Consider the following 13770-nt stretch of genomic DNA (forward strand, 5'->3'; position numbering starts at 1 on the left):
TTGGCGCAAACCTGTTCGAAATCGGACTTGTTGAGTTCATTATACTTCTTGTAGACGATCCAAGAAAGCTTGAACAAGACTCTTGTTCAAGACCATTCAAGACTATTTGATGAAAAAGACGTCAGCACTGACATAATTTTTCTCTTGAATTCAATAGTTTCGTTCAAGAAATTTCGTTTCGGTCCTGTTCTAAACAATTCAATTCAAGAGCATTCAACAGCCAATCAGCGTTCGAGTTTGAGTGCAGGAAAATACAAAACAAGTATGATGGCGTCGTGAGACAGAGCTGCAGTTGAATAAATATCTTTTCGTTACTCTTTTCCATAATTATCTGATATTCCAAGTTTTATTATAATAAACAAAGCTAATATTTGCGCCGGAAGTTATTGTTAGTATTTTTTAGTTGGCAATATTCAAGATTTATATAGTTATAATGCTTGCATACCCATAACTTTTGTTAAATTTTGAGGCAATGAGAAGTAGAAGTATTAATTTGAGAATTTCATATACAAGAATACCGGGTGCAGATTAAGAAAGAAGAGTCCTAAACTAACTAACTAACTCTATGGCCTATGGAACCCGAAGGTTCAGCGCCGCGTTCACAAAAGCTCTCCACTGACCTCTATCCTTAGCTAATTGCATCCAGTTTCCACTTTGTATTCCTATCTCTGCGAGATCCATCCTAATATTGTCCTCCCATCTGCGCCTAGGTCTTCCCAATGGTCGTTTTCCTATGGGTCTACCAGTCAAGACTTTGAAAGCGTTTCTACTTTCTTCCATTCTAGCTACATGACCTGCCCACCTAAGCCTCCTAGACTTGACGACCCTAACAATGTTGGGTAAACCGTATAAACTATGTAGTTCCTCGTTATGAAGCTTCCGCCATTCCCCATTCTCGTTCCTCTTGGGTCCGAATATTCTTCTCAGAATCCTGTTCTCAAATACTTTCAGTCTATGTTCTTCCCTCAGAGTAAGCGACCATGTTTCACAACCATACAGAACAACAGGCATGATTATCATTTTATATATTTTAAGCTTCAAATTCCTCGACAGAATTCGCGACGATAAGAGATTTTGAACCGAATAGTAACACGAATTCCCTGCTTTTAGTCGACATTTAATTTCTTCGTGAATATGATTTTCCTCTGTTAATATTGATCCTAAATATTTGAAAGTATCCACTTTATCAAAAGTATTATTTAATATTTTAACGCCTCCACAATTTGACATATTACGGTCCCGACGCACTTCCATGTATTTAGTTTTCTCTGCATTTACTTCTAAACCCATGTCCCTGCAAGCGTTTAATAAGATCTCTGCATTTATTTCTACTGTTTTCCTATCATCCCCTATTAAATTTACATCATCAGCATATGCCATAACCTGATGAATGCCGTTCAACTCTAGGCCCTGGTTGCTATCTTTGATTTTCCTTATGGCGTATTCCAGCACAAAGTTAAATAATAATGGCGACAACGCATCTCCTTGTTTCAGGCCATTTTCGACGTGGAAGCTCGTGGACAAAAATTTTCCTACCCGGACTTTACTTTGGGATTCACTTAAACATATCTTAATTAATCTAATTAGCTTTCTCGGTATTCCAAGTTCTGTAAGAACGTTGTATAATGTTTCTCTCCTAACCGAGTCGTAAGCCTTTCTAAAATCAATAAACAGTTGATGTACCGGGGTATTGTATTCCCACTTCTTTTCGAGTATTTGGCGAATGGTAAATATTTGGTCGATAGTTGATCGATTTCGTCTAAATCCGCACTGATAATCTCCAATAATTTCATCTGCGTATGGGGTCAATCTTGCTAACAGAATATTTGAAAGGAAGAAAATATGGGTTGTTTCAACGCATTATTAGAGTCTTACTAAAGCCCTGACTACTGCAGGAAACATATTTTAGTCGAACTCTTTAGTATGGCACTAATCACTTCAAAACGACTCTGCATAAGGCCCTATGCTTTTGAAATATTGTGAGTAATATTTTGTTTTCTTACATTTGCAAAAGTGAATGAGAGAAAATGTCAGTAAGTGGAGAATATGAACATAATATAATTCCTATTAAAGAATCTTCCATGTCAGTGGTCTTTTAAAAATTAATGTGTTATTAAGGAACGAAGACCAACCAACGCCTGTGTTGAAGATAGAACAAACAGAGGGCAAGAGATTTCTGCATGCATTGGTACAAAAAAATCTGGAGTTGTTGACATATAAAGAGCAGCGTATGAAAAAATATTTAAATATGGTTCTCCTTTTAAAGGGGAATTAAATGATATACAAAATTACCTGATTGAATGCTTGTTATATGTTTTGACAAGCAGAGTTTGATTCAGTACGAGTGACCAAGTAGTATAAGTTTCTTGTGTAGCGCAGATAATGTGATAGTTCATCTTCCCTGCCCGATCACGCCCAATTAAAACAAATTGCATTACTGCGAATTAAGATCAGTTATGAGTCACTAAGCTAGGTGAATTTCATTGTAAAAATTGAGATCCGGATCGAATAAATGCTGTCGATGGACAACAATTACGTTAAATTCATGAGAATTTGTCTTCTTGGGTTTCTGTAGTAAAATATTTGTCTAATCTGTTTCATTTTATTATTATTATTATTATTATTATTATTATTATTATTATTATTATTATTATTATTAGTAGTAGTAGTAGTAGTAGTAGTAGTAGTAGTAGTAGTAGTAGTAGAACATTGGGCGTACCCTCTTGAAACTATCACCCTTCGCACTGTCATCAAGTACGTAAAATATATGCCAATCTTTGCTGGGTAATGTATAAGCTAGTTTTATATCAAATCTGCACAAGGACAGGGCGAAACAGGAAGCACAAGTGGGAGGTTGTAAAGCTTAAATGATACCGGTAATGTTTAAAGCAATGGTTCCCAACAGTGTTTACCTGGCGCCTCCTTCTTAAACACTGTATACTTTTGGTAACCTCCCTCCAGCTTTTTTTTTTTTTTTTTTTTTGTCTAATTCATCTATGATTTCACATTCAGCATTGAAATCTCAAATCTTCAATAATTATACGATAATACAATAATAACCATATCTTTATCTTCAGTTTCCTCGAAGCTCTATGATTAGCATAGACGTCTTCGACGTGGGAGACCTGATTTCATGGGCGGAGTTAGGAATTTTCTTCTGGGGGGGCAGCCTTTAGGTCGGTCTTGGACCTGTGGCATATTTTCTACACGAGTGTGGAGTTAATATGAAAACTCATTTTTTGTCAAAAACTTGGGGGACAATGCCCACAGAGCTCCGCGCATGCCTGAGTTTCATTCCCGGCGAGAACTTATGTAGTTAGGATTTTACGTTAAGCTGACGTTATTAATTAGGCAAAGACGTTTTTAATTTTGCATCAGCAAGCGAGTGAACCTAAATTCTGCATGTAAATTTGAAATCAAAAGAAGGTGATCCATTACAAAATGCACGATTTTTGCAAAAGCCAATGCATTCATTGTCTTGTGAGCACCATCAGCTAATATGTGATGATCTAATATAAATTTAAAATTTACTGTAGACAGTTAAAAAATTCATGTGTAGTGCGTTTTTAAAAACTTTTTTTTTTTTAGGATGAAGACTTATTTAAGGATAATATAGCTATTTGTATCGCATAAAAAATGAACATAAATCAAGAATTATAATGCAATTTTTTTGTCGTTGTTGTAATATATTGTTACATAAATCCATCAATGCACTGAGCAAACACATACACAAATACAGAAACACTAATTGAAATACAAAATAATAAGCTACATAATGCAATTTATTTCACAAATAAGAATATTGATAATTTCTTCTCTCTTTTTTTTAAACACACAAAACAGACGAAGGAAAGCAACAAGCATAGTAGCAGGTTTAACTTTTGTGACATCATCGGTACCTAGAAAATAAAAGTGCTACTTCGGCCATGTATTGGATGAACCTCTTGGGATCGGCGAAAATGCTAGCAGGTTGAACTTGAAATTTTGTGACGTCATCGATGCGTAGCCAATAAGAGTGCTACTTCACCATGTATTGGATGAACTTCTTGGGATCGGTGAAAATGCTAGCAGTAGTGGCGTAGCTCAAGAAGAGGAGTTCGACAGTAGCCGTTACGGCTAGTTCCTCGTGTTTTGTGATGCTCTTCGAAAGAGAGTGGAGTGAGATTTCCTATACATCTATTTCCTATACACTTACATTTTCTTTTACATTTACACGTACATATATCCCCTTCTTATTTATATTCTTTCTTCTTTTTTCATTTTACACTTCATATTTTCCTCTCAACTTTTTGCCCTGTTCAACTTGGCTTTCCGCCCTCTTTCACTGTCTGAACTTCTTTCCCGATTTTGACTTTTTCCTGATTTTGACCTTTTCCCCGATTGTGTCCTTTCTTACCATTGTGTCCTGTATTTTATTCAATTTTGTTCCTGAATCACAATCCTCCGTGTGAGGTACACTTAAGACAATTTTGCAATTGTAGCGCATATGAATTTAATGCTGATGCACGTACGTATTTGACCGATAATGGTTGCAAGACGAGACGAGCTCAAGAAGGCAGCCGCGAAGGAAACCATCTGATATTTTGTTTTATGTGCTACAAAGTATTGGTTATTATGTATTATTTTCGTGACAGTTAAGATTGTTATAAACGATATGTCACGATTATCTTGGTTTGTTACGGACACTGGAAGAAAGTTTACTTTTGGAGCAACATGTGCTGCAACTCTAGGTTTAACAGTAACTGTTTCTGTGCCGCATACATTTTTATTGAAGAAGTATCAAGAGTTCGTGCAACTATACAGGTAATGCATGAGTACAAATTCCGAGGACTGTATTACATGTTGTGGAAAGGGATTTAAGATACCTCACCTCGCGGAAAGTTAATAAGGGGGTGAAAGGTGGTTTAGTTCCGTTCACGGTATTTATTTATTTACATACATATCTAAGTTAAAGCTGCGATAAAATTCAATAATTTTTAGGTAGGTAGGTAAGTTTACCATATGTTGATTTGGATTGAGTATAGCCCGCTCCCCCCAGTGATTTTTAACGAATCATAATGATTCTAACGATTCATACTAGTTCATAATGAATCGGAACCGCATGTTATAAAGATTTAAGATGTAAATTCTGTGGTAAGGAAGTTTTAGTATAAATAGTAGTAGTAGTAGTAGTAGTAGTAGCGGTAGTAGTAGTAGTAGTGGTAGTTAGTAGCAATAGTAGTAGTAGTAGTAGTAGGAACGGGTTAGAAGCCCCGCAGGGGTTGGTTGGGTTCTGTTCTCAATATAAGTAGTAGTAGTGACTCTTCCAGTTCCGGTGACAAAGAACTGGGGGGAGCGGGCTATACACAAGCCGTTGATTTCGTCCAGGTTTACTTTTGGCGCGCCACGAAATAATTGGTAAAAAATATAATTCCACTAATTTCTTTCTTGTTTCCTAAATGATTTGCACTGGGTGATATGAAAACGGAGTATGTTTAGTACAAGGGGTCCAGAAGCACGTAAAAAACACAAAATTTACAGGAGAAATGAATAATGCAAGTACTTAGACGTAACATAACGTAACCAAATCTAACATAAACTAACCTAAGCTAACTTTAACTAACCTAAACGTACCTAATATTAGTAGAAATAAGCGAAATTCTATCATTTTTTGGAAAATTATGCGGGATCCCTACACTAATTTAACATAAACTAACCCAGCCTAAACTAAACTAAACTAACCTGACGTACTCTAAACTAATCGAATGTGAACAGAAACTACCAAAATTGTAACATTTTTTAGAGAAAAGAGCTGGACCCCTTCTGCTAAACATAGGCCATGAAAACACCTCACATGGTATAGATCCGAAAAATAAACACACTGCTGAACAAGACTGCACTTATTTAATATAAAAACACATTTACACGTGACGTTTCGATCTTCTAGCCAAGATCCTCATCAAACGTACACTCACGTCTGATTAGGATCTTGGCTAGATGATCGAAACGTCACGTGTAAATGTGTTTTTATATTAAATAAGTGCAGTTTTGTTCAGTAGTGTGTTTATTTTTCGGATTTTATTTGCAAGACGTATGACTATGATTGTGTGTAAGTAGGGTATAGATATAATTCAAGGGATCCATCATAATAAATTGTTGAAAACTTGCAATAATGTGCGTATAAGTATGCCGTCCGGATGTATGCATAAAACTACAGTGCAAAAGATGCAAAGCAGCCTGTTCTACGTGACCACTAAAAGTGCGAATTCTGTCTAACGCAGTCAGGGCACGGCGGAGCTGGGGGGCCCAGTGTTAGGGAAGGGGAGCATCTAAAGGGAGCAGGCGGAGACAAGCAATCGTATTATTTTAATAGATAGATAGGCGTTTAACAAGTCCCATAATAAGACTTAGAAGACATAAAACTTTGCACGTGAGATGGGCTAGCGCCTGCAGTACAGATATATTGCTAGAAGGTAAAAACGGCGGAAAAAGCTATTTTTGTAACAACAATTAAAATCATACATACTGTTAGTTTTTCTTTAATATATAGCCTAGTTTTAAACTAAATTCAGCATGTTGTATACCGTTTTAAATCTTATTAAATTCTGCTTCTTTTGTGTTTTATTAAAATGTTGAATTATTAGCCATTTTCGAGGAAATTACGAAAATAGAATAACATTTTATTTTCAGTTCTAGTCTCTCCAATTTTTTCGGAAAACGGCGCAGATTTCGGAAAAAGTGCAAGAATACAAAATTAAAGAGCATATTTTTTTCTTTCCAAAGGAAAAGGGATCAAAATCGGTCCATAAATGGCCGAGTTACGAGCGTTTAAAGGCGGTAATAATACGCTATCTTGAATCCAATATGGCGGCTAAATGACCATGAACCAGATCACGTGACCAAAAGAAATTAACTCTCTTTCAAATGGATAATAACACCCAGCAGTCAAAATGAGGGCACATATAATGCACACGTGACACAGGCTACCGCCCGCACTAATTCTAGAATTTCGATTCTAAAAAAAACTATTGTGCATTGAACAATAACCAAGTTCCGCTAAGTTGCCACTAAAAAGAATGAATGTAACCAGTTCGCTGCAGTGGAGTCCCAAATGGACGCTACGTTATTATGTGATATTAGTTAGTCACTAAAAACATACCTGAATCGATTGTCTGTAACTTACAGAATTATTTTCCGAGAATAAATAAAAACTGAAGGTTTGGTGTACCATCAAGTCCTTAGTCCTCTCTGCCAGCTTCAGTTTACACTCACTGTTATCTCCTTCACTACTCACCATTCTATCATGAACTCAATCAATAACCCTTCCGTATACACGTATTACTTCATCATCACTTCAGTGGTTCCGCTTCTTAATTTTATGTATTGCCTTTACCTCTACATAACGCCGAATCACGTAACTTCACTTTGTATACTGTGCTTCATGGCTACCTTGAATGGATCTGTGGGTGTTGGGTTGCACTTCTTCGATTTCCGGGGGAAGTTTCTGTGTTTCGGATCTCACGTTAAGCTGTAGGTTCACGCCTCATGTAGCCTCACCGCTGAAAAGGACGCTAAACTCAAATCAAAACTGGTTATACTTTCATTATTTTCTGCTACGAACATACTCATCTTTTAGGTAAGAGCACAAAATATTTTTGTTATGTATACACTCGGTTATTACTATAATATTAAAAATTTGTTCTGTAAATTTTACGAATATGTGGATCTGTACAGAACTCGGCACCAGATAGCCTTGTTTCATATGTATTCACTCATTTTAACCATGTAATTATTTCTTTTTATGACGACATATTCTCAATCTGCACAATTTTTCAAGGGTGGATATATATTTATAAACGTTGTTCATATAAGGATACATGATCCTGTGTACATTAACACGTTTATTGAGAAAAACCGCTTTGCAGTAAGCAGATACATGACGAACAGACAACTAACGTTACATTTTGACTCCTGATGCATCGTTTTAACAACTCCTAGTGGTGTTTGTTGGAACCCTTATCACTAGTTGTCTGTTTATTACAACGAACAGTTGTGTGTGTAAGTGGGTGGGGTGGGGGGGGCTATTCAATCGTGTCGTATATAGGTTAAGTTGGGTGCGAATGTGCTGCATGCAGTCGTACTGCTTTCACTCGCGTGAATTAGTAATATAGTAGATTTATTTTGGGTCATTTTCTCTTTTCTTTTCTAGATTTGGCACTCCAGTACCACTGAAAGCACGTATCAAGGAAAGGGCTGAGAAAGTCATGGAAGATATGCAGATTCCAGCAAAAGAGAAAAAATTAATCAAGTTCTTCTCTGTATATGGATTTGATACATTTCACGCTGGATCGACTTATTTTAATACTGGAGCGATTGTTGGGCTGCCATCTAATTTTAATTACCAAGATGTTGATGACGTTGACACCAAAAATATTACAGTAAGTATATAAATACAAAGGGTACTCAAAACGTTTTGCAGAGTGATCCTTAACTTTTCAGCTGTAATACTAGGACCATGAAATTTTGTATGTATGTACTTGTGTCCTTTTTATGTATCATGGTGGACAGAAGTCTTTGATCAGGTAATGGCGACTGCTTTGAAATAAATGCCGAGTATCAGAGTTAAATTTGTTATATCTGTAGTTTAGTGTGGAGAAGAAACAAACTTGTGAACCAAAGGATTAAGAGTGGACTGGAGCTTTGCGAGGATGCCGTGAAAAATGGGATAAATTTCACATAGGATTTTTTCAATTTTGCATGATATCACGACCTACACTGCTCATTTGGAGAAAATCGTAAAGCAGGTTTATACATTTAACAATATTACTCAAATTCATGAAATATTGATAATGTATGTGTGTGTAATTTGCTCAAAATTATTAATATCGTTTTTTAATTCCCCATACGGAAATCAAGATTTACCACTAAACCCGATACCGCTTTTTAGAGAAAGTAATGAGAATTAGCAGTTTGAGGTGCATACCTTCATAATCTTTTATTCGTCTTTATTCAACCTATAATTTTCTTATTTCTTATTAATTATTATCTACAGAGTAAATGCTAATTAAATTAAAGAGTGCACATTCTCGTAGTAATTAATGTTTAAAAAGTTCAGCATTTTCCCGTTAGATGACTCTGTTCAAAAATGCAGCCGAAGAAAGCAGGCTTGCGTTCGTCTTCCGTGACCGAGGGTATTTACTGTTGTTGTCCGATGCCGACACACTGCGGGTGGTGGAGGATGTCACCAAACACAATATGAGCGCTTATTTATTGCTGGTCGAAGGAAAGTGGGTGAGAGTGACAGATCTGTAGTTGCCACATTTTTCTTTTTGTGTTATTTCTAAAGTTTTTTTTCTTTTTTTTTAAAAAAAGCACTGTATTAAAACATAATACCTAAGAATTTTGTATACGAGGAAACGATTGCAAAATTGCTAATATATATATAAAAAAAAGTGATCAGTAAAGGATAATAATAATAATTATCATCATTATTTACGTATTACGTTTGTCCTACAAACTGGCTAAGTAGGTTTTAAATGAGCACATTTGATTTTTTTAAAAGAATTAACTACTGAATCCGTAATGATTTAAAGAAACAAGCAATTGGAATTGTGCAGCCCCAAAACATCATGATTATGACAAAAACACAATAACAAATTCACGCAGATGTTCATTTCTAATTTATACTTGAGCAAATTAAGCGTAATTAATTGTTAGTATATATAGTATTAGATTAGTGTTGCCTCCGAGATGGTAAGTATTTTGTAAATTCGAGATGATATTAGAAAAATGACAATTCCCGTCTCATTTTAGAGACTAGAATCGAGATGAGAGATAAATTTCACGATTCTGGCGGGCAACTCTAGTTTATCCCAGTCTTAGTTCTCAAATTTTGTTTATTGATACATGAATCATAGTATAAAAATCATAAATTGATTAAATGATTGTACTAATACAACGTAGAACATTTATCATTTTTTTAAAGTTACGCAAGTCATTAAACCATATACTTCAATGTTAAATATGATTTGAATGTTATATCACTCCCTTCATGAACCTCTCGTTACGCTGAAGGATTCTGATAACTTCTAGATCAAATTAATACAAGTGAATTTTAAAACTACGAAAGACTCCCAAACCATCTGAATACAATACTCGAACTTCGAAGTAGTCGGTTACATCTCCAACTGGTTGTAATAAAGGAATAGTATCAAAGAAAGAACCTGTTCCTGAGTTCATATTAGATCTATATCTATCTATCTATATCTATATATATATATATATATATATATATATATAATATATCGCTGTTTCTTACTGGTTTTGTTCTGTGGCGATAAATGTTAAAACCAAAAGCGTTAATTTGAACCATTTCAGCTTGAATAGAGGGTTAAGGGAGGGTATAGAACCTATTCTTGGGACGCTGAATCGATTGCAAAAAAGGTGCTTCTCAATATCTTTTACAGTTCTTGCTCGGAAAATCAGTATTAAAACCATAAGTACTGTAAATTGAACCACTTCCGGTTTCGATAGTGTGTTGAAGGTAGTAATAATATATATACTTTTGAGACCATGAATCGATTGCAGAAAAATGTTTTTCGCTATCTATTACCATTCCGAAATGATTAATTTTAATTACTTCTCGTTTGAATAGAGGGTTAATAGAGAAGACAAAACCAGTTTGTGGGATGTTGAATCGATTGCAAAATCTGCATCTCGATATCTCCTATTGTTTTGGCTGTGATACCCTACAACAGACAGACAAACTCGTTCTGTAAGACTTCCGACACTTATGCATAGCATAGTTTGGAAATCTAAAAAATCGGTTCATAAATTTTGTATGTGAATTTACAAAATAAAACGAGACGAGGACATCTTTTTCGATATTCGAAACTAGAGAAACAAAATCTTCGAAAGCCAGACAAGATTTGACTTAACAAAATTTACGAGGTGAGACAAGGAAACCTTATTTCTCGTCTCGTCTCGTGAAAAGCACTCTATCAGACACATTTATTATTATATTGATAATAGTATTCGATCTGTGTTACAGAATAGACTTCAATGTTTATCAAATTTGGAGAGTGCGTCTATTACAGTACATTTCTTTGGTTTTGCTATAGTCAATAGGTACTATTTATATAGCGCTTCGCTTATTATTCTATTATTGCTGTTTATGCTTGCTGTGTTACATTGTTCTAGCTTCGCAGCAAAATGTTTACTTTATGTAAGTTCTGCAACAAACTTAGAGAAATAGCAGTAACCAGTGATAAGCAGAGAAATACCACAGTTCTGAGGAAGAAATTGGGCGACAATGTACTGCGGTTAAGAACCGCCATCACTAAAGCGATACAGCATCGAAAACAAGAGAGCACGCCCATAGATGAAAGGATAGAAAATCTGAGGAAAGATATTATCAGTTCGTCAATGCATATTTTTGGCAGCCATGAGAAATGTGCAGATTACTTCTGCACAAGAAAACAATGCCCAAATGAAAAGTGCATTGTTCCTGAGTTGAAAGAATGTGGACTACTTGAAAAAATTAATAATGTAGTAAGGCAACTGAGTTTACACAGCAGAAGCCTTATTCAAGATGTCGACAGTAACCCAGTAGAGCACTACTACTCTGCAGTGGCAAAGTTCCTTCGAGGGAAACGAATTAATTACTCTGCTGGTTGTTCGTATGCTGGTAGATGTGCTGGTGCAGTAGTACGTCATAATACTGGATTTGCCTTCTACAAGCTTCACAAGAAAATGTATAACAGTAGCCCCAGTGAAACCTCAAAGAAGTGCGAGACTACTAGAAAGAGGAAGATAGAAGCCAGGATTAATTTAGTGGAAAAAAGTGTCGGAAGTCTCTATTTCATAAAAAGAAACCGGATCATGATGAACATTATGGAGCGCAAGCTCAAAAACCTGATTTGCCTTCTGCAGATTTCGAGAGAGAATGCAGGGAATTCTTAGATAATCTTAGGAAGTCAGATGATGAACGTAAAAGAATAGAGAGGATGACAGTAGCTCAATATCAAAGTGGCGAATGGCTGGAGCAACGTAGGAAACTTCTTACAGCTTCGTACTTCGGCCGGGTATGTAAGATGTTACCCACAACGAGTTGCAAGTCTTTAGTTAAAGAAATTCTCTGCTCTAATTTTGACTGTGATGCTATTGCGTATGGAAAAATAAATGAAGAAAGAGCGAAAAAGGATTTAGAAAGGAAGTTGGACGTTAGTATTGCTGAATGTGGACTCTTCATCGATGCTGAAGTACCTTTTCTTGGTGCAACTCCTAATGGCCTTATTGGAGAAAATTGTATCGTCGAAGTCAAATGCCCTTCAACAGCAGCTTCCTTGACACCCGATGAAGCTGTTCGTGCAAAAAAAAAATGTACAATGTGGAATGTATCAAAAGATGGCCAAATTTGTGGCATTAAAAAAATCATAATCATTATTATCAAATTCAGGGTCAATTGCATATTACCCAAAGAGATTACCGTATTGCATCTACGTAATGTGGACCCCTCTCGGGTTGAAAACTGGGACTATTGAGCGAGACAACACATTCTGGGAAAAAAAAATGCTTCTTAAGCTTGAGCGCTTTTATATGAACTACCTTCTTCCAGTATTACTAGATCCTCGCCATAGTAGATCCATGCCAATTAGGGACCCTTCTTACATATTAGAAGCCCAGGAAAGAAAGCAGGTGGCCCGTAAGAGACCATCAGAAACAGAGCCATCAACGTCTCAAAACTGATTTCAAGACGGTGGAAAATCTGTGGTTTGTGAATTGTAAATTTATGTAGCACAGGTAGTAGATATTCAAATTCTTATATGGCATTTTATTAGGATGAGAATTTTATCTCTTTGTGAGGATTTTGTCTAACTTCTTAATTCCCAGAGAATTCTTACATTTTGTTTTCTTATGTGAGATATAGAGCACCTTATACTTTACATCTTAAAATTCCGCACTTTGTGTTGCACAGTAACTTCCATTTGTAAATTTCTTGCAAAAAATCATTAAAAAAAAATCCCCTTCTTTTATCAGTAAGGTGTTGACACACGGATAAATATTTACCGCAGGATGTAAAGTATAACCTGCTCTATACAAATGCTGAGCTCCTCCGTGGCTAAGCGGTTAGCGTACGCGCCTTTGGCGTGGGAGACCCGAGTTCGATTCCCGGCGGGAGCTCATGTGGTTCGGATTCCACGTTAATCAGTAGGTCCACGTCTCATATAGCCTCGCTGCTGAACGGGACGTTAAACTCAAAATCAACTCAACTCTATACAAATGCTAAGCTTATGTTATTTAGCATTTTACAATTGCAATTCAGGAGTTGCCAGTAAAACCTCCAAAACTAGGAACTACACAAGTGTGCGGAAATGAGAAAAAGCATTTTAGAATTGTGTGTTTTTTTTCCTATACAGGACAAAGTATTCAGTATTCTAGCATGAAATTTTGATGGCAGAAGCACAAGGTACTCTAAATTTACTGTGTAATTTCTGCGGCGATCCGATGTAGTTTCAAAATGGCGGCGATTTTTAAAAATGATCGCAGTATTTTCAGAGGCTTATACATCATGACCTGTGGTGCTTTTTTACAGAATTGCTAGTATAATTACGTGCGTTTCTTTTTCTTCAGGTTTTGGGTTTTCGCCGGCAATCTCTTAATTGTACATTTGAAAAAAAATCCTGTATAAAGTATGTTTTATTTATATGTTACACTGTACAGTATTTTCTCTATTGTTGCAGTTTCTCAGAAACTGCATTAAAAAAAAATATATATGTACTTATTTTTTGA

At 35.9% G+C, this 13770-nt stretch overlaps 1 protein-coding gene across 1 annotated transcript in view; it reads left to right on the forward strand.

Annotated features, from left to right (window-relative positions):
- Positions 1 to 4204: 4204 nt before the first annotated feature.
- LOC145671185 (transmembrane protein 177) overlaps positions 4205 to 13770 on the forward strand; it is a 49707-nt gene continuing 40141 nt past the window's right edge. Inside the window, exons 1-2 of the mRNA XM_081740034.1 lie at positions 4205 to 4803; positions 8189 to 8417. Of these exons, the coding sequence (XP_081596160.1) occupies positions 4655 to 4803; positions 8189 to 8417 (378 nt within the window). The 5' untranslated portion in view covers positions 4205 to 4654. The remainder of the gene's footprint in view (positions 4804 to 8188; positions 8418 to 13770) is intronic.

Source organism: Thermobia domestica, chromosome 15 (assembly GCF_964235325.1).
Source record: "Thermobia domestica chromosome 15, izTheDome1.hap1.1, whole genome shotgun sequence".
Taxonomy (NCBI): Eukaryota; Metazoa; Arthropoda; class Insecta; order Zygentoma; family Lepismatidae; genus Thermobia; species Thermobia domestica.